The 21,789-nt window shown below is 31.9% G+C and overlaps 1 protein-coding gene, 1 long non-coding RNA gene and 1 pseudogene across 3 annotated transcripts; 2 read left to right on the plus strand and 1 right to left on the minus strand.

The window, feature by feature from the left end:
* Nucleotides 1-408: 408 nt before the first annotated feature.
* Nucleotides 409-5,229, plus strand: LOC146952064 (uncharacterized). The gene is made up of 8 exons (XR_015033406.1): nt 409-856; nt 1,089-1,131; nt 1,711-1,803; nt 1,891-1,985; nt 2,671-2,699; nt 2,812-2,873; nt 4,558-4,612; nt 4,783-5,229. It is a non-coding gene; the product is annotated as an uncharacterized LOC146952064 (long non-coding RNA).
* A 2,639-nt stretch (nt 5,230-7,868) lies between these two features.
* LOC146952065 (ethylene-responsive transcription factor RAP2-1 pseudogene) lies at nt 7,869-8,919 on the minus strand (annotated as a pseudogene). The gene has a single exon (XR_015033410.1). The product of XR_015033410.1 is annotated as an ethylene-responsive transcription factor RAP2-1 pseudogene (transcript).
* Nucleotides 8,920-15,552: 6,633 nt separating this feature from the next.
* On the plus strand, nt 15,553-16,050 carry LOC146952066 (uncharacterized). The gene has a single exon (XM_085749227.1). It carries the CDS (start codon nt 15,553-15,555, stop codon nt 16,048-16,050), a length of 498 nt encoding a protein of 165 aa, XP_085605353.1.
* Nucleotides 16,051-21,789: the final 5,739 nt, after the last annotated feature.

Consider the following 21,789-nt stretch of genomic DNA (forward strand, 5'->3'; position numbering starts at 1 on the left):
TTCTTTTGGATTATTAGCGAAAGTATAGGGTTTATAATTTAGAACTTGTATTTAGATACTACGCTCCATATTACAACATTAAACAATTGACCATATTCAACTATCTACACCTTGACAAATATCAACCCTTTTTGGAGATCAATTGTATGATGTTTGCATCTTTGACGGTCGATCGGTGACCAGCTTGTTCATCATATCAACTGTATGCTAAGAAGTGTGAATATTTTCAAGTGATATCTTAATCTTAATCTTAATCTTAATCTTAATCTTAATAATATACAAGCATGGAACAACAAATAGCAAAAAAATTTGCAACAATCCAATGTGTCACATCCTCAAGCCACTACATGTCACATCATCATTAAAAAATAATTTTACTTTTGCCATTTTAAGCATTTACAAACAATAAAATATCATTATCACACATTTTCTCTCTTCAATTCAAAATTCAAATTTCAAAATTTTTCAAATTATTTTTTCCCTCCTACATTTTCTCTTATCCCAACAAACATCACTTTCTATATCCTTTATGTCTCATCCACTCTAAACTTCTTTCCTTTTTTTCCTCATATTCTATCTAACACACAAACTCAACATAACTTTCTCTTTCTTCCTCACACTCACTCACGTTTCTCTCACCCTCCCTCCATGAAACCCTTTTCTCTCTACCTTCTTTCTTCATTTCCGATCAACTCCGGCCAAAAATATACAAGCATGGAACAACACTCATCACATAAAAATAAAACCACCATCATCTTTCTCTCCTCATCCTCTACAAAACCCACTCATTTTTTCCTTGATCAGAGCAACAAATCCACCGTACCGGAATGACTAAGTAATATGACAGGCGGCGAAAGTAAGAATTCCAAATCCATTTTTTCGTTTTTTTGATTCCTGATCTAATGTTATGTTAAGATTATAGAACTACTCTGTCTCTCTGGTTTATCTTTGTTACAGTTCGAAAATATCAATTTTTTATTTTTGATCTGGAATTTTCATCATTGGTAGTGAGTTTTGAGTTGATTTTAAATTTCAATATCAATGTTTGCGTACCAAATTTTAATATCATTGTTTGCGTTTTGTTACAGGAAGGCAATAACATTAATTTCTCAGCATTTGCAGTAGTTTGAGGTACATTTTTTTTTTCTCAGACAAATGCTCTCTGTTCTAACATTTTTAATTTTGTGAATACAAACTGTTTGTATAATTTTGTGAATAACCTTAATCATTATAAATTTGAAATGCAACTTTATTTGTTGTAGGCTATAAATTGTGAATTGATGAAATTGTTATAATTAGTATTTTGTTGATTTTATCAAATTTTAATGAAATACAAATTTTGTTGTTTTGGTCATTTGGTCTTAAATTGGTGTTGAATCTGTCTTATTTTAGTGTTTAGATTAACAAAAAAATTTGCATATCATTTTATTTTATTTTCATTGTGAAATTGAGCACTCACAACAAAGCGTTTGAGGAAATATCTCAAATAAAAAAACTTCAAATTTTGGGGATGAAGATGTAATCACATATTTCAGATTTATCCTAATGAGCTCTTTGTCTTCAAACTTATAGACTAATAGTGATTTTGTTATTTAAAAGTTACAATTTTGTTGGTTATAAAGTTTTCACATGTGTTTGAATCATTTCCTTCTCACTTAATTATGAGATGTTTATCACTCTACTTCCTTTAATTTCTTGGTTTGTGTGCAGCACCTTTCATTGCTTTTTCAGAAATTCAAAAGGGATGAAGGTGAAAAATACATCCCTTCCTTTTTTTGCATAAATTCAGGGTATCTATAAGAGGTAATGGGAAACATTGATTGATTTTAATGGGACATTGATTGATTTTAATGGGACATTTATAATTCCTTTTGTTGTTACCAAATGCAGGTGAAGAACGATGATTTGAAAATGAAAGTTAAATTAAAAAATTGGAGAGAAGTTTGATAATGGTTCAAAGTATGTTGATGATGAGTGCTGAAGAGGTAAATTCTAAACACAAACAAATAGGCACAAGATCAGGATTAAATATGAATACTGTTTGAAAACTTAAGTCTCTTTTTGAGGGTTACTTCTGTCTTTATTTATTTTGAATGTGTCTGAATTTGCATTTTGATTTTTCTTATCCTGTCCTACACAAGAGTAACTCAACAATTAAGTCAATTAGCTTTCATGCTTAATACATACAAGACTTTGAGAAGTAATTTGCTAATTTTTGGTCAATTATTTATTAGACTAGATTTGTCAATTTCTTTTTTGATCAATGAAGTCAATTATATTTGAGACTAGATAATTCTTTCTTTGGTAAAGGATCAGTTTTCTCACCCTATTAGCTTCTTTTGTGAAGTGTGCTAAGAGCATAATCAACTTCTTATAAGCACTATGAGTTTTTGCTGCATGATTTGTTTTTTGAAAATTTGTGAGTTGTTAGTTTCATTTTGTTTTCTTTTATTTATGAGAATTTTTTATGAAGTTTTTCCTTTCATTCATTTTGTTTCAATTTTTATGTTTTACCATTATATTTTGTATCAATTTTTCAATTGAAGTATCAATTATCCAAAAGTTTTTTTTCACTGAAATTGTTTAATGTAGGTTTCGCTTTAAGTTATTTGGAATTCTAATTTTCTTATGAATGAACTAACACTTCATTTATATGTATTTTTGTTACAGGTTCAATTCTTTTCAGTTGTGATGGAAAGGTAATATATTTTGTATTCTTTTCAGTCTTGATGCAGCTTATTTGAAGTTTAATTAAATGGTTTTATGATGTGGAGGTTTTTTCACTCATAACAAGTGCTGCCTTTGTTGCAGGATCAATTTATTAGAAAACTACTAGCTTATGCATGTGAGGTTCAGTAATATACAAATTTCAGGTTAGGTTCCTTTGTCTTTTGGTTCATTTCTTTGCATTTTTTTTCATTGTAGTTGATCAAAGGTGTGCATTTTTTTGGCATTAGCTTTTTGTGATTTGCCTTGCTGGTTTTATGCTTAATCCATGATGCTATATCAAAGATTTTGTAGAAGGCCATTTTCTAAATTTTCTTCGCACTGGTAACCGTTTTGTCTATTTTTTTAGTTGAAATAAGAATTTATTTTCATCTCTATTAATAATGGCAACTATCGTTTATGTAGTTGATGCTGAAATTTAGTGCATCAATTTATCAATAAAATTTAAGGTTGTTTAAGGCACACAGAATTTTCAAGTTGAATCATTGATGATTGCTAACATGACGATGACATAATTGTATCTGCTTTTTGTTTCTTTAATTAAATGAAGTGTATAAGAAATGTTCAGTTAACCATAAATTAGAAATGAAAAGAATTTTATCTTGAGAGGAATATAATTAAAATCTACATTAGATAGAAGTACTGCTTGATGTTTGGTGATGTGAATTAGCTACTGGATGGTCACACTGGCTTTAACTTTTTAGTAATTTTCTTATTTTAATTTTGGATTTTCTTTGATCTGCTTTAAAACGAGTATGTCTGCGATGCCCTTGGTTATTAATTAATAGTGATGAACAAGACATGTCAATTGATAATCATGAGTGATTGAGTATATCCACATGTTGAATAATTTTATTTGTCTCTCTTTACTATAGGGTCTAATATGATACTGTGCGGCAAGCTTAAGATAAAATGAGACTTTACTATTTTTCATTTGGGCTTTTCTTTTTTGCAAGAGAGGACTTCATTTGATAAGCCTCTTTTTCAGTTTAACAATAATCCTATTTTCTAACCATATTTGTGGATCTGATCTATTTTCATTTAGTATAGTCAGCTAAATGATATAATTTTTGCCGGACTATGATTATATTCATTTGCAACTATCAATAATTAGATTATCTGCACTAACACTAATCACAGCTTAATAGTGTTCATACTATTAGTCAGTAGTGTGTCAACATATGGAGATACATGTTTTTTTTTACTTTTGATTGGAAGTATTGACACATTACAATACTATTTATTAGATAGTTTAAAAAGTATTGACATTTTACACATTACGATACTATTTATTAGATAGTTTAAAAAGTATTGACATTCTGGAAGTATCACTGAATTTGTTTCTTACTTTTGACACATTACGATACTATTTATTAGATAGTTTAAAAAGTATTGACATTTTACGTTTCTAAGAACGGCCCTTATTATCATTAATAGTTAGTTAGTTTTTTGACCCACTCATTACATATTCTGGAAGTATGGTGTAATATCAAAGTAGTTTTCTTTGTTGATAGTCACTATTTATTTTCTTAATCTGACATGATCTGCTGTTTTTAGTTTAAGTTGTTGGGGTCAGTCCCTATTTGTTAGAGTTATGGTATCCAATTCAGTAAATGAGGTCCTCTTCTCTCTTAATATGATTCTTCGAAGGACATTCGTTTTGTATTGTTGATTGTTGAAGATCATCTTTTGTATCTCTTTTATTAGAAACTAGCAGATATACCACTAAATAAATTGTCCATGAAGGATTTTAGTGTTGCCTTCAAGTTACCTTATGGCCGAAATTGACATTGCCTTTTATTGTCTGATTCTTCTTTTACATTTTTGCAGATGTTGAAGCTTTGTCGAAGAGATAAATATTTTTATTCAAGATATAAACCATAAGGTAACTTTGTTTTATACTCGAGAAAAATACCATGACATAATAACATTGGAGATAATTAGTGGGAATAATATTAAGGGGTTTTACAACCCATAACACTCTCTCAACCTTTTTGGACATTTAAGTATAATTGTTATATAGTTTTACCTATTTGAATTGTGTCACGGCTTTAGGATTGGAGACTCTGGATTGCAAACATGCCATTGCAACTACTAGATACACATTTATTCGAGACGTGCCTTTCTTCTCAAGTCATACGATGCATACATGTGGGGTTATTTGTGTGGAGGCTCCGCGATTTATACTGGAAAAGGGTTCAACTGAAGCTACCTCTTTATCCTCAAATCAAATGTCACTTGCAAATTTTGAGGCAGAATAACTGTGAAGAATCAAACCAATAAAATGTGTACACTGATATAGCTTTCAAATTTAATACTTATAAGTAATTTAAAAGAAAGTAAACCTGTGAATATCGTTTTAGCTTCCATATCAACATCTATATATAAAGACCAAATGTTCGTTTCTCATGAACCTATGTATACGCTTGGATATTAATAGTTCATATCTCTTGCAAGTATCAATATTATAATCGAATTTTGCAGGACTCATTTTTGAATGCATCTCATATTTCCTTTCTTACTTTGTCGGTTTATATTTTGAGGCAATGTCAACTACCTTTCCTCTGTAATTTTTGTATTTTTCTTCTATTTCTGCTTTGTAATGATTATTTGAATATGAACTTTCCTAATGCTCGGTTTCTTTTCTATTTCATGAGTGAAAGATGCAAATCAACACGGTATCTAAATAGCCGGATTTTGTGTTATAAAACTCGCCATCGTTTTAATAAGTTGTAAAATTTGTGCAATATCACTTGCAATGTTATCATCTATCATTCATTAGGAACCACACCCATTTAAGTCCACTTGCAATATCTCAGAGTTTAATTTATAAGGATTATGTTTTTTGGATTAATTGTTCTTCAAAGTATTGACTACTTTTTTGTGTCTTTATAACATAAGTAGTCATTAATTATTATTGGTCAGTGATATTTAATTACTTTAAATTAAATTGAACTATATGTCAAACGATTACGTCTTTAATTTTATGATGACAACATAATCCAATTTGTCTAATAACTAAAATATATGTTTGTATTTTAGCGGTACGTTCATAGTAATAAGTTGTTAACTCCACAGAAAATCAGTTTGCCCGTGCGTTGCACGGGTAGAAATACTAGTTTATTCAAATACAAGTATCTCTTGGATCTTCTAAAACCCCTACATGGATAGTTTAGTTTTGACATGATACTCTTTATTAAAATTTACCAAATAAAATACATTTTAGTTGTCACAATGCAAGTGATGTCCACTTTGCTCAATGCTGAGTTCCTTCAGAAGTCTTGTAAGTTATAAATCCTCTTTGGTAGCCTCAACTATGTTTCGGTTGTATATAACATATGAGTTAATTTGATGAAGACATATTTTGTCGCAAACCTCCTATTTTCTACTAAAAAATATATATCTCTATAAGAGTGAAGAGATTATCTTGTGTAGATCTCTTATCATCCTATCCTATACCACTAATTAGTAATACTTCCTTGTTTTTTTGGTACATTTTCTATAATGAAGAGACAATCATATTCTTTGTTCATTTTTCTATTATAAAGTAAGCAATGAGACCCAAAATCATACAAGAGAAAGACGATACTTGTGCAAGCTTCTCTTCTTAACAACCAGCAAATAAACTTTATTTGCAATTAGGAAAACATCATCTCTCATTAAATATGTTCTTATGTATCTCATTCTGAACTTTTAGAGTCGATTAGTTAAACATACATTTATTGTGAAATTTGATAAACTTTCAACAACAAGACATTGCCACAAATATTATCTCTAAAAGAAAAACATGTAATGTAATTATTTGAGAGTGTTGTAAATATTACTTCCTTCGTCCTAAATTAGAGAAAAAAATTATCTCTAATTCTAAATCGCTTATATTACCAATAAAGCGCTAGGATTACTTTTTCAATTATAGTATTAATTATTTATTACTTTCTATTCACAGAATTTTTTAATTTATCTTTTATGTATCATAAATGAAGGATAATTTTATAAAATAACTCATAACTTATCTTTTTCCTATAAAGTTAACAACATTTTTATTTGAAATGATCAAAACAACTAATAATTTAAGACATAAATGCATTTTGTTATATGCTTTTTCGTGTGATTTTTAACTAAAAATACATCGTTTTTAGTTATAAAAAAAATTATAGATTTGAAAAAATCATGAATAACTTAGTTAATCTCTCAAAAAAAAAAAATGAATAACTTAGTTAAGAACCATATAAAATACTAAGAAAATGCACCTAAATTTTGTTCTCATGAAAACTCACTTCTAAATTCCTTAGACTATTTTTTTTTTCTATACCTCTTTCTACCACATCACCGATATATTATATATATCATAACCATCAGATAACTATATCTATTTGTTTTCTCTCATAGTGTCATTGAGGTGTTCCCGTATCCTACAAAATTTTCGATTTACAAATACTATATTCAAGACATGGAGAAAAAGGAAAATACTAGTGTATAAGTTTGACAAGTATTTCATTGAAGGTGATGACAAGCACAGGTGACAAGTTCACAACCTCTCTTGAGATTTAGATGAGATCCTCTAATTCCTCACCCTATTGCTTATCCACTTGTCACTATTCCGTAAATTGACATAAGCATTGCTGCATTAGTAATGTTTGCTCATTTCTTTTAATGAGGCGGTTCACATCTTTATCATATCTTTGCCTCTTTCCATAACATATTTAATTCGATCAAATATTAACGATGATGACAACATATATAATAGAGATTATTTATAATTAACATAAGCCTAATCCGTCATCATTATATTAATAAAATTAAGCTAAGTTTACTAAGATTCCTTAATTTCTCTATTGGATGAAAAGTAAAAGGATTCTCCTTCAACAACAAAACAATTATTCGATGTCTACTATCTTTCTCTAGCTTTAATTCTCTAGCCAAGCCAACCGATTCTTATGAAAACTATTTAGTCAATCGAATAAAAGGAACCAACTATATAGCTAGCTTCTACAACAAATGTCTAAATTCTTTACATAATTGCACATATATATTTTTTTTAATATTGGCCGGAATTATCTCAAACTAAGAAGAAGAAAAAAGTACTAGAATAACATGATTATTAATAAAGATATTCAACATGAAAAAAAAAAAAAAGACAGTTCAATTAACGGGAAGGGGTTAGTTCCAACTTCCAAACCTCCCATGGTATCATGTATACAAAGCTTTATTATATACATGATATATATAAATAAAAATAAGGATATATTGATATTAAATTAATATCAATATTCTTAAAATTGTATCATACACTTACAATAGCGATTCTTGATATTACATGGAGATATATATGATTGTTGCTGCTGCAAGAAGAGACGAAAATATCATCTTGATATTTTTTTTGAGGGGTCTCTAACATATATATTCTTGATATGTTACAAATTGTTGTTAACATATATATGATACCTTTTGCATGATCAACAATCTTCAGGTTTTGGAAACTCATTCAAGTCAGGTTTGAGAGAAGAAGTAGAATTGGAGTGAACATGATTATTGGAAGAAACATGATGATGATGATTAATTAGAGAATTAGTTTCAATAGCATCAACTCTAGCACCAACTTGTGTAGCTTTTTTCCTTATTGAATCAGCCGACATATTCCCACGTTGTTGTAGATTTTCTTCATCTTCTTGTTGGTCTTTGAACAACAGTTCTGGAAAATTAAGGTTTGCAGAAGGACCTCTAAGATAAAACACAGCAGTATCATAAGCACGTGCTGCAGCAATAGGTGTTATGTAAGAACCTAACCAAATTCTTGATCTCTTGTTTGGTTCTCTAATCTCTGCCACCCACTTACCCCACTTTCTCATCCTTATTCCTCTATATGGTTTCATAGCTTTTTTCTCTTTTTTCATCCCCTTATTGTTATTGTTATTTTTGTGATCTACAGGGATATTGGTTCTTGAATTCATCGAACAACAATATTCCCTATCTTCTTCTTCCATACCCTACCTACCTAATACCTATCAAGTAACTAATTAAACTATATAATATAGCTAGTTCCTATCTTATCTTTGAGAGATATGTATACTCATATATGTTATGGTTATATGATTATGAAAATGAAAACTTATAGAACAGTTGCCAACCGGATGGAACAATAAGAGAGATTCCTTTCACACCCGGAAAACACCTGCCCCTAAGAATCATGTTTGCTTGTGTTTCAATTTCTATTTATATACATATCAAGATGGACTATATGGTAATATATTTTCTTGATAAAAAACAAGTATATGATAATTGATTATGTTTATTTATTGTTATTTATATAATAGCATTATGAATAGAATAAAATAAAAAATCTACAAGGCGTTGTAAAATGGAATATGGTAATTTTTTTACTACTAAAAAATTGTGGTAATTATTACAAATTATGAGTTAAGGGATATGCATTAACCATTGTAAATTTATTTTACATTGAGAGCTAATAAAACTCAATACTTTGTTATTTGATAAATGTTAACCACTGACCTTAGAATAATTGATAAGAAATGTAAAGTAGAAATTTGTTCTTAAAATTTGTGTATTCAACACATTAAAACATGAAAAACAACCTTTTTAATATTAAAGTTATCAATTTCTCCAATTTTTTCATTTTTAAATCTTTAATAAATACCTTAAAGACACTCGTTAACCAGATTTGTTATTTTATAGAATAATTTCAAAATATACTAAAGGTAGTGAAATTTTTTGAAGTACTAAAGGTAGTGACATCGTAGGATAGTGAATTCTCATTAAATCAGACAGTAGGTTTATTAAACTTCAATCATAAATATGGAATATTAATCAGAGAGTTTTTTTTTTTTTGAGCAAATTAATCAGAGAGTTGGTTAAATTTATTTTCTGTATTTTTTTTATAATAGGATAACAATAAAATCGTTGTGTGAAGCTGTGCACCGAATGAGAACATTAAAGAGCATTTGTCATTTTCTTTTTGTCAATAGAAAATCATAGAGCAATCAAATTTCCATGTGTTGCTTGATGAAGTTGCCACGAGAGAGCTTCCTTTTAGAGATAAAAATTAGAATATAAAATAAATAAAAAGGTGGCCGACACAACCCCTCATAACCATCCTTGTCTTTGAATCACAAAAGCCATTGCAAGTTTGCACCAACAAAATACAGTGCCAGTACTCACAAATAAACTAGGAAAAAATAAAATATTTTGCTTTTGTTATAGTTTAAAGTGGAAAAAAAAAATGCTAATGCTAATCAAATAATTGAGTTTAAGATAATAAGCTCTTTTTAAAATAAATTATTGTGAGAATTAAAGTTGATTTATAGTGAAGATAACTTTTTATCAGATTTTATTTGTTTTCTTATTAGGGCTTTTTTCTTCTAATAATTGGATTGTTATGAAAAGTGTGAATAATGTTTTTTTGGGGAAAATATAGATAGACGCCATTTTTCCATACCACTCTTGTACACACTCTATGGGGGAGGGTATTTTGGTAATGTGCAACAAATGATATGTAGTTATTTTGGACCCACATTACCACATGTTACATTTATGTGTGGAGGTTTAAGGGGTGTATGCCGACCTATCTGTCTATCTATAAACACTCTTTTTTTCCTCTGAACAATGGATTGATTTAATTTCTTCTCATACAAGCAATTAATTATTGTTAGTCAAATATGGGTTTTGAGGCAACAAATCATTTTTGCTTAGATAATTATGAAATGTATGTTGTGTTGGTGGGTGTAACAGGGAAGAGGTGGATGAAATCGGGATGGTGAATGATGTCGGTGGTGAGTGAATGGACGGTTGGATTTGAATGGGATGAAAATAGAGGGTGACGTTACGTCCACGCAAATAATACAACAACATCCCACGTGTTACGTAGAAAATACAGTGCATTTTTTTTTGGACATCAAATGCGAGTCTCTCTTGTACTCTTTCTTATGGCTTATAAACTACAGTGTATCCACAATTAGTGTGAGAATAGGCAGGTCTAAGGGAATCAAGATCCTTTTCATTTACAATTCCATTTCTTCCGTTTGAAGAGATAAGACACAGAAAATCTTGAAAAAATTATAAAGTAATTAATGATGGTGGAACTCATTTAATTAAAATATTCACTATCTCTTTTTTTGTCTATCTCTCTCCAAATTGTATTCTTCATTTATTTTGACAAATGAATAAGATCTTAACTCGGTCCAAGGTAGGTTTTGTAGAATTTAATTAGTTTGATGAATGTTCGTTGGTGTCTTGGGATACTCTTTAAGAACAAGAATTGATAAGTATTTATAAAAGGTTGTCCAACATTGTATATCTATATTGTATATATACTATATCATTTTTTAATTAGTTGTTTCTCTCTTTTATAGTCACATCAATAGTTATAATTGATGTATTTTTATACTAGTTGTCCAAAAGTTGTTGATTTTTAGATGTTCATATAACAATATTACTCTTTATAAAAATATATATTTTAAAATAAATTATATACGTACACTTCACTCATTTATATTTTTTCATATTGGCATATAATAGATCAAAACTCATGTATAAATATATATTATCACATTTTAACAATAACTAATTATTTATGTGAAAATGAAAGCATGTGTCATATTAAATAAAATTCACCTTAGTTTCGTCAATTTATATGTGTGAGACCCATTTTTAAAATAAGAGACTAAATTACATTGATAAGAGAATGAATGTTAAAAAAAAAAAAATTAAGATAGAGTGTTTTATTTTATTTTTTTTGTTGCCAATTTTCTAAGTTAGAAATACGAGTAAATCAGAAAGTTACATTTCTATTCCATCTTGATGATTTTCAGCTCATCACTTGATACATGATAGAGTAAAAATGACATGATTCACTTAACATATTATACAGAGCCGTTCCTATGAAATAAGAGGCTCGATTCTATTTTTAAAATAGGCCCCAGTAAAATCAAAATGCAATTCTTTTTGTGTAGCTAAGCTTCTTTAAAAAATCAGAATCAGAAGAACTTTTAAACACGAAACAAAACAAAATAAAATTAAGTGAAAGAGAGGTGAAATTTACCTAACGGTGACGTTTGGAATGTCACTCCTACGTCATAGGAAAGGGGAAAAAGAATGGTTTATGCGAAAAAGAAATAATTGTTGTGATTCTTTTAATGGGGGTGGGTATTATAATTTTTTTTAGGCCCATAGTTTCTAGAGGCTCGTGTCATAATTCACTAAACTAAGAGAGGGAATAGTAATTTATCCTTTTCTTTTTCTCTTATTCTTACCACTCTTATAGTTCAACATTTATGTCTCTAATGCATATTTTTTTAAAGGGTCTCTAATGCATTACTGAATTTAGAATTGAAGGCTTGTAAATTAATAACACGACAATATAGATTATAGGTATAGTTTTCCTTTGTAATGACAAAAGAGAATTAATCAACAGAAATAGGCATGTTTGGTGTTTGGTCATCGTCACCAATCACCAAGATAAAGATCTATCAAGGGGTGGTCACGATAAAGTGAGGACACCATTTGCTTCTTTTTAATTAATTATCAGACACGAAGATGATAAAATTAATTAATTTTATCTTCAAAATGAATTATTTTTTTTATCACCACGACACATTTAATACCACTACCACTTTTTTAATTATCATAATTTAATCAACATGATTTTATACTTACGTTTGAATGTATTTATCATACTTTTTGGTACCTCACATAACACCGTTTTAAACCTACCCTTTATTTATGTTTGTGGTTTGAAAGAAAAGTTAGACTTTTTAATCCTAAGTGAAAAAGTGCATGATGATAAAGTACACTTTCATAAAAATTGATGGGTGTACCCTGTACGTGTGTACACTTTCATATATGTAAAAAAAATTTGTATGAAATATATTTTGACATAATTATTCTTATGGTTAAAGTTTATATATTTCAACCAATTAAATGAACTTAGTGAATATTCTTTTAAAGGAGTGCAATTCTTTTTTAATGGAAATGAATCCAATTCACTTTACCACTCAAAACAAAGGAAGAATGATCCAAATTAGTTGATGGTTGATGCAGGCTCCACCTTAGTTTCCAACATGGGACATTTTAAGTCGGCAGTCCATTATGTCCACTAGTGTTGTTACACTTCAAAATTACCAAATTATCTAGTTAACGTATAAATATAAAATTAGTTTACGGTAGTATTTTAAATCTTTTGACTTTAACTTGTAAAATAATAATCTTCATCAAGTTAAAGTACACAAAAAAAGAACTTTGTACTGTCATACACTTCGAGTGAACCAAATGAACCAAAATTACACATATATCTAAGGGCTAACTTGTTTATTTTATGGAAAATGTTAACCAGTGCCCCAGGGGCACTGGTTAACAAGACCCCAATTTTATTTTAATTTTGGTAGATAGGTTAACTTGTTCAAGTAGTATTTTTTGACAAGTGGTTGACTTGTTTATTTAATGAGTTCAATTTCAATTCATATGATTTGATTTATAAACTATAGGAACATTGCGGGTCCTTAAAAAAGATCAAGAAACTATAGGTGAAATTATAATGCGTTATTGTATTGGAACTGTTCTGGATCGGTAAGAAGACCAATCCCACGTTGTCACGTGGTTTAAACTTGCACCGTTTTAAGGTCGTGTGTCTAAAGGAACACGCCAACTTTAGTGCACTACACCGCATCCACTCGTCTTTGCGCGAGGATCACCATACACGTGTCCTCTTACCGCTCCTAATCACATGCCGCAAAATCCGGAGGCGGTTATTTTCAATGCGCGTCTATATAAGGGTGACTTAGCTTCACCTTCAATGTATGATTCACTTTTCACAACACTTTCTACACACTCTTTCTCACTTCCATTACCGACTTGAGCGTCGGAGTGCTAACATGCCTGCAGACACATTTCGTTCCATCGGGAAGACTCATCGCCACTGTATCAGAGCATTTTCAGCTACTGTTGCTTTTCGTCTATCCTCACATGACAGATCAAGAACACACCATAATAATACTGGAGTTGCTAGGTTAAATTCTCCCTGTTAGAGTGAGATTTGAAAGTTACTTCATCATTTTTATGGGTCTTAATTTCAAGTTTTTCAGGTTACATTGAAGTCGCTACTGACACCCTCTCTATTGAGCTTCATGCTATTCACTCAACATCCTAGAGGGAGTCAACACCTAGATTCCATAAGGATCTCTTCAATCTTAACTAACTAGCTTTCATTGCTCACACCCTCTAAACATGAATTAGTTGTGCAGATTTCCTAACTAAATTAGATGCTTCTTCTAAATTGGTGTTTATGGTTCACAGCTCTCCCCCTCATTTTTTTACAAACTTATAAAAAACATAATCAAATTTATATCATTAGATTTAATTTAAAACAAATTTTGATAAAGTTTAATTTATGGAATTAATGAAAGAAAACTTTGGTTTAGATCTTAGTCCTTTTAAAATCACTATGTCGCATGTAAAATTAATAAAACAAAAAGAAGTAAAAAAAGGAAGAAAATATACCAAAACCCTCAAAATAAACAAACAAGACAAAACCGACAAGACTATGGACCAGAGTTGCCAAACCGAAACAAGACAAAATTTAGGAAGCTATAAGAAAATATACTTGAGACCAATCAGGTGTGTATATAAATGCGAAGTAAGAAAAATAAATAAATGCAAGCACCAAGTTTTTTCATTGTATAATAATAAAGTACCCACCTATCATTCGTACTATACTATTGTCACATTTTCAAACGGACTTTTGGTTTAGTTTAACATTTTTCTCTCTCAGAAGTCAGAATGCCATGCACAGCAAAGCTCACGAACGAACGAGTTGTCTCTTGTGATTAAGCAGTACTTTGAGTTTTGAGATATGCATTACCATTCAGAGTGCAAGGCAATCTTTGGCCAACTTTATCACAATTATTTTCGACTTAAAAGATTTAGTCAATTCATTCACATGATTTAAATTTAATGGAGTAGTTTACTCACTTACAATACGCAACCGACACACTGATTATTGGCGAAAAGAAACGGTCGAATATCATAACATTAAGGCAAATAAATTATTATTTGAAGTAAGAGATTAATTAGAATACTTTGCCTCGACATGTAGTAAGTGAACCTCTTTCAGCCACTGCTACTTTGTTATTGGATAAGGAACATGGTGAAGAAGCCGAAGCAGGTTCAGAACTGAAGAAACGCAAGCGGGACAAAGATGCATCTGAAGCACAAGTTCCAGAAGTTGATTTACATGTTAGTCATGGTTTTTATTATGATAATGAGGGGCAATGGTGTTTTGGGGTGCTACAGTCCAGCAATGGTACTGAAGAGGGTAGTATGTCTATTACTAGGAATAATCCTTTGTATGTCAATCAAGAAGAATCGGCAGATCCTGGGGATGTCCAGGACTGCCGGGAATTATGAGTCTTATTGCCTGGAATTGCCGAGGTTTAGGGAGCCTGAGTGCAATTCCAAACTTAAAATTCCTAGTTCGGTATTACAAACCGGATGCCCTCTTTCTTAGCGAGACATTAGTCTTCAGTAATAAAATTGAGGAATTTCGTTACATTCTTGGATTTGATAACTGTTTTGTTGTTGATAGACAAGGTCGCAGTGGTGGCCTTGCTCTTTTTTGGCGTAATTCTTTTAATTGCAGGCTGCTCAATTATTCTCAAAACCACATCAATGTTGAGGTTGAAGAAAGTTCTAGAGGCAAGTGGCAACTAACCTGTTATTACGGGTTTCCTGAAGGGAGAAGACGAAGAGATTCGTGGAATTTTATACGACAACTGTCAAGGAATACTCAACTGCCTTGGTGTGTAATAGGGGACTTCAATGATATCCTTTATTCCCACGAGAAGAAAGGTAGAGCTGAAAGACCCGTGGCTCATCAGTGGTTTTCGCCGTGCAATTCATGAAGCAGGTTTGATAGACATTCACCCTGATGGGTATCCATTTACATGGTTCAAAAGTTTGGGTACAGATAGAGCGGTGGAGGAGAGACTTGACAGAGCACTCGCAAATGAGGCTTGGTACCAAATTTTTCCAAATGCTAACCTCGATAATTTAGTTGCACCGTCATCAGATCATTATCCCATATTGCTGAATAGGGAACCTAGCATTCGTCCTTGTAGGGCTAGAAAGAACTTCAAGCTTGAAAACGCTTGGCGGCTTGAACCAAGCCTAAAGGAGGTGGTGCAAAACTGTTGGCAGCAACAAAGTGAATCTGATTTGGTCACAAGGCTAGGAGGATGCGCAGAGGAGTTGAAACATTGGAGCAAGACGCATTGCAATCAGTTACGAAGTGACATTGAGGAGTGTCGTAGGAACTAGGGGTGTTCATGGTTCTAAACTGCATTTGAACTGAACCACATTAATGGATACAATTCAGTTTTTAAAACCACTTTAAAAAAAACTGGTTTATTTTTCAAACCAGTTCCAGTTCGGTTTAAAACCGGTTCAGAACCGGTTTACAGTTTTGAACCGGTTTATTTATTTCGAACCAGTTTCGAACCGGTTTACAGTTTTAAACCAGTTGTTGAACCAGATTATTCTCGAACTGGTTTTCAAACCGGATTTTAGTCATTGTTTATTAGGATATCCTTTTTCAAAACAACTTATTTACGTAAAACAGCTTATTAGGATCTCCTTTTTCGAAATAACTTATTCAAAAAAGCTTAATTACGTAAAACAGCTTATTAGGATCTCCTTTTTCAAAACAAATTTTTCAAAACAACTTATTTATGCAAAACAGCTTATTAGGATCTCTTTTTTCAAAACAAATTATTCAAAATAGCTTATTTATGCAAAACAGCTTATTAGGATCCCTTTTTCAAAATAACTTATTCAAAACAGCTTATTTATGCAAAACGACTTATTAGGATCTCTTTTTTCAAAACAACTTATTCAAAACAGCTTATTTATGCAAAACAGCTAATTAGTATCTCTTTTTTCAAAATAACTTATTCTAAACAACTTATTTATGCAAAACAACTTATTAGTATCTCTTTTTTCAAAATAACTTATTCAAAAGGGCTTATTTATGCAAAACAGCTTATCAAGATCTCTTTTTTCAAAATAACTTATTCAAAAAGGCTTATTTACGTAAAACAGCTTATTAGGATCTCCTTTTTCAAAACAAATTTTTCAAAACAACTTATTTATGCAAAACAGCTTATTGGGATGTCTTTTTTCAAAACAAATTATTCAAAACAGCTTATTTATGCAAAACAGCTTATTAGGATCCCTTTTTTCAAAATAACTTATACAAAACAGCTTATTTATGCAAAACAACTTATTAGGATCTCTTTTTTCAAAACAACTTATTTATGCAAAACGACATATAAGGATCTCTTTTTTCAAAATAACTTATTCAAAACAGCTTATATATGCAAAACAGCTTATCAAGATCTCTTTTTTCAAAATAACTTATTCAAAACAGCTTATTAGGATCTCCTTTTTCGAAATAACTTATTCAAAACAGCTTATTTATGCAAAACGACTTATTAAGATCTCTTTTTTCAAAACAACATATTCAAAACAACTTATTCATGCAAAACAGCTTATTAAAATAAGTTGTTTTGCATAAATAAGCTGTTTTGAATAAGTTGTTTTGAAAAAAGAGATCTTAATAAGTCGTTTTGCATAAATAAGCTGTTTTGAATAAGTTATTTCGAAAAAGGAGATCCTAATAAGCTGTTTTGCATAAATAAGCTGTTTTGAATAAGTTATTTTGAAAAAAGTGATCTTGATAAGCTGTTTTGTGTAAATAAGCTGTTTTGAATAAGTTATTTTGAAAAAGGAGATCGTAATAAGTTGTTTTGCATAAATAAGCTATTTTGAATAAGTTATTTTGAAAAAAGTGATCCTAATAAGCTGTTTTGTGTAAATAAGCTGTTTTGAATAAGTTATTTCGAAAAACGAGATCTTGATAAGCTGTTTTGTATAAATATGCTGTTTTGAGTAAGTTATATTGAAAAAAGAGATCGTAATAAGTTGTTTTTGCATAAATAAGTTGTTTTGAATAAGCAGTTTTTGAAAAAAGAGATCCTTATATGTCGTTTTGCATAAATAAGTTGTTTCGAATAAGCGGATTTTTATAAAAAGAGATCCTAATAAGCTGTTTTGCATAAATAAGTTGTTTTGAATAAGCAGTTTTTGAAAAAAAGGTCCTAATAAAATTTTAAATTATTTTTATATATTAAATTATTTAATTAAAAATTAATATAAAAATTTGAAGAAAAGAAAGTGTACTAAAAAAATATGGTTCAAATATATTAAACTGGTTCCGAACCGGTTTTAAAATTGAACTGAATTGTTTTTGAATTTATGGTTCAGTTCATAAACCATTTAAATGGTGCAGTTTTTTTTTGTCCAGTTTGATTCAGTTTATGGATACAATTCAGTTAACCACATTTTTTGCACACCCCTAGTAGGAACCTTGCTAGATTCCGTGGGTCTGTTGATGCTGAATTTTTTGAGAGCCTTCAACGGAAAATGACTCAGTTACTAGTACAAGAAGATGTTTATTGGAGGCAAAGAGCTAAAAGTCATTGGTACAAGGAAGGAGATCTTAACACCAAATTCTTCCACGCTTCAGCTACAGCAAGGAAAAAGGTAAATAAAATTCTTTCTCTAGAAGATGAAGCAGGGGTCCGTGTGTCAGATGATAATGGTATGGCTTCAGTGGCTAAATGTTACTTTGATGAACTGTTTCGAGCTAAACAAAGTACAAGAGATCCGGTGCTCAATGTTATAAATAAAGTCATTTCCGAGGAGGATAATCATAAACTTACAGCACCTTTCTTGATAGAAGAATTTAAGGAGGCAATGTTCTCAATGCAAGCCGAAAAATGCCCAGGTCCTGACGGATTTAATCCTGGATTTTACCAACATTTTTGGCAACTGTCAGCCCAGATATTTTTCGTGAATGTTGTTCTTGCTTAGAAAGTGGTCAGTTACCAGCCTCACTCAATTCAACTAATATTGCTTTAATCCCTAAAGGTTCTGAGCAACGGACAATGAAAGATTGGAGGCCAATTGCACTTTGTAATGTTCTCTATAAGTTGGTGTCCAAGGTGTTGGCGAATAGATTGAAGAAAATTTTACACAAATGTATATCTGATAATCAATCTACGTTTGTGCCAGGACGGTCAATTCTAGATAATGCGATGGTTGCGATCGAGGTGGTTCACTATATGAAGTCGAAAATAAAAGGGAAGAAAGGTAATGTTGCTCTAAAATTAGACATAAGCAAGGCGTATGATAGAATTGATTGGTTGTATCTTAAGGAGGTAATGATCAAGATGGGATTTTGTCATCAGTGGGTGAATTGGATAATGATGTGCATAGAAACGGTTGATTACTCAGTGTTAGTTAATCAACAGACGGTAGGGCCTATCATTCCAGGGAGAGGACTCCGGCAAGGGGATCCTTTGTCCCCGTATTTATTCATTTTATGTGCGGAGGGGCTGTCAGCTCTCATTCGTCAAGCAGAGGCCAGGGGCAAGTTGCATGGCGCAAAAGTTTGCAGAAATGCACCGATTATCACTCACTTATTGTTTGCCGATGATTGTTTTCTGTTTTTCAGGGCCACGGAAACGGAAGCACAAACTATGAAGTCTATATTGACCATTTATGAGGCAGCTTCTGGACAAGCTATAAGTCTTCCTAAGTCTGAAATTTACTACAGCCGAAATACAGGAGCCGATGTACAAAATAATATTACTTCAATCTTGGGAGTTCATGCAGTATTAGGCACGAGTAAATACCTTGGCTTGCCATCAATGATCGGAAGAAGTAAGAAAGCAACTTTCAATTTTATCAAAGACAGAGTGTGGCAAAAGATTAATGCCTGGAGTAGTAAATGCTTGTCGAAAGCTGGGAGAGAGGTTATGATAAAATCTGTGCTGCAAGCAATCCCTTCATATGTTATGAGTGTGTTCCTGCTACCTACCACACTTGTAGACGAAATAGAAAAAATGATAAATGGCTTTTGGTGGGGAAATGGAGGGAGTAGCAGAAGGGGAATTCATTGGCTATCTTGGGATAAGCTTACGGTCCATAAAAATCATGGAGGTATGGGGTTTAAGGATTTGACGGCATTTAATCTGGCAATGTTAGGTAAGCAGGGTTGGAAGTTTCAATTTCAAAGTGAATGTTTGGTTTCGAGATTATTCAAGGCTCGATATTTTTCCCCGAAGCGACTATTTGGGGGCGAAATTGGGCCACAACCCAAGCTTTGTGTGGCGTAGTATTTATAGCGCCAGAAGAGTTGTTAGATCGGGTGTTAGATGGAAAATCGGTAACGGTGTCAACATTCCAATTTTCGATGCCCCGTGGTTAGCAGATGGAGGTTGTATCTCAGGTGAAGGACAAACCTTGGAGGTTATTCAGCAAGCCAAACTTGATTCTCTTATAAATCCATATACAAGGAGCTGGAATTATAATGCTATTAATTATTATTTTGATCGCAATACTGCACATCGTATTCTTAGGACACCTCTATTTAATCAGGTGGAGGAGGACCAATTAATATGGAAGGCTGAGAGGAACGGACACTATTCTGTCAGAAGCGTGTATCGTTTGTGTATGGAAGAAATAGGGGATATTTCATATTTGCACAGGCCGGGCTGCTGGTCAGACATTTGGATATTGAAAGCTCCACCTAAGGTGAAGAATTTAATTTGGAGAATTTGTAGGGGGTGCCTGCCAACTCGTGACAGGTTACTTGATAGAGGCATTAACTGTACCTCTATGTGCTCGTTGTGTGAAGGCAATTACGAGGATGCGATACATGTACTGTTCGACTGTCCAAAGGCAAGGAATGTAGCAGAAATTGTCTTCCATTTGATTCAAAAACTGCCACAACTAAAGTTGGAAAATTTTGTAACTATTGTTTGGAGTCTTTGGAAGACGCGGAATATGCAAATTTGGCAAAATGTGTCCGAAACATGTCAAGCTACTGTGGAACGTGCGCGTAAGTTGTTACAAGGGTGGATGGAAGCAAATTTATGCAAGGCTCGGCTGGGGGAGGGCGAACAACATCTTGTTATGTGTGCTGGCAGCAGCAGTTCAGAGACGGGAGAGTGCGAACAGAAGCCTGCTATGCGTGCTGTCCACACCGTATCAGCTAGCAGCAACATCTTTGCGATGGGAGAAGGCGAACAGCAGCCTGTTACGCGTGCTGTCAGCTCCGTATCAGTTGGCAGCAGCGTTTTAGCACAGCAACAGCGCATCAAATGGCAAAAACCAGGCAGGGGAAGGCTTAAGTGTAATGTCGACGCTGCATTTTCGAGTTCCTTGAATGTTATTGGATTTGGTATGTGTATAAAGGACGAAACTGGACAGTTTGTGGTTGCAAAGACGCTACGATCTAGTCCTATATGTGATTCAAGCATAGGTGAAGCTTTGGGCCTGTCATATGCTATCCAATGGGTACATGAGCTGCAACTCACTAACGTCGATTTTGAGATGGATGCCAAACGGGTTGTAGACTATTACATTAAAGGAAGCAATGATATATCTGAATTTGGCGCAATCATTGATGATTGTAGACGTCGATGTTGTTATTGGTTTGAAAACTCTAAGGTTGAGTTTAATAGGAGACAAGCGAATATGGTCGCTCATACTCTTGCAAGAGAGGCCATACTCCTAGCTAGTCCCCAAATTTTTAATGTTGTACCTTCTTGTATTGGATCTTTAATTTCTAATGAAAAGCTATAAGCTATTTCCTCTCCAAAAAAAAAAAGATTAATTAGAATACTCTGACAGTGTAAAAATACTTTACACGGCCATCCAATAAAAATCTACCACATCTATCATCTTTTAAATGGTTTAATTGAATAGAAAAAACTTATAATTAATTCTGGAGACGAGTAATTGCATAGGTCGTACAAACTATCAGTTCTTGTTAAAAGTCAATTTTCACAAAATTTATTGGAGGGAGTTAATATTCCTCAAAATTGGTTGAAAGAAGCAGCTAATATCCTACTCCCTCTGTCTCATATTATAAGCAAAAAAAAAAAAAATCACACTTATTAAGAAAACCAAAACATAGTAGTTTGCAATATA

Source organism: Medicago sativa, chromosome 1 (assembly GCF_051527215.1).
Source record: "Medicago sativa cultivar Bolivia chromosome 1, Bolivia_mono, whole genome shotgun sequence".
Classification (NCBI taxonomy): domain Eukaryota; kingdom Viridiplantae; phylum Streptophyta; class Magnoliopsida; order Fabales; family Fabaceae; genus Medicago; species Medicago sativa.

What these genes read in the sequence shown, in the direction of transcription:
- LOC146952066 (XM_085749227.1), top strand. Translation starts at nt 15,553, where the DNA reads ATGATATCCTTTATTCCCACGAGAAGAAAGGTAGAGCTGAAAGACCCG.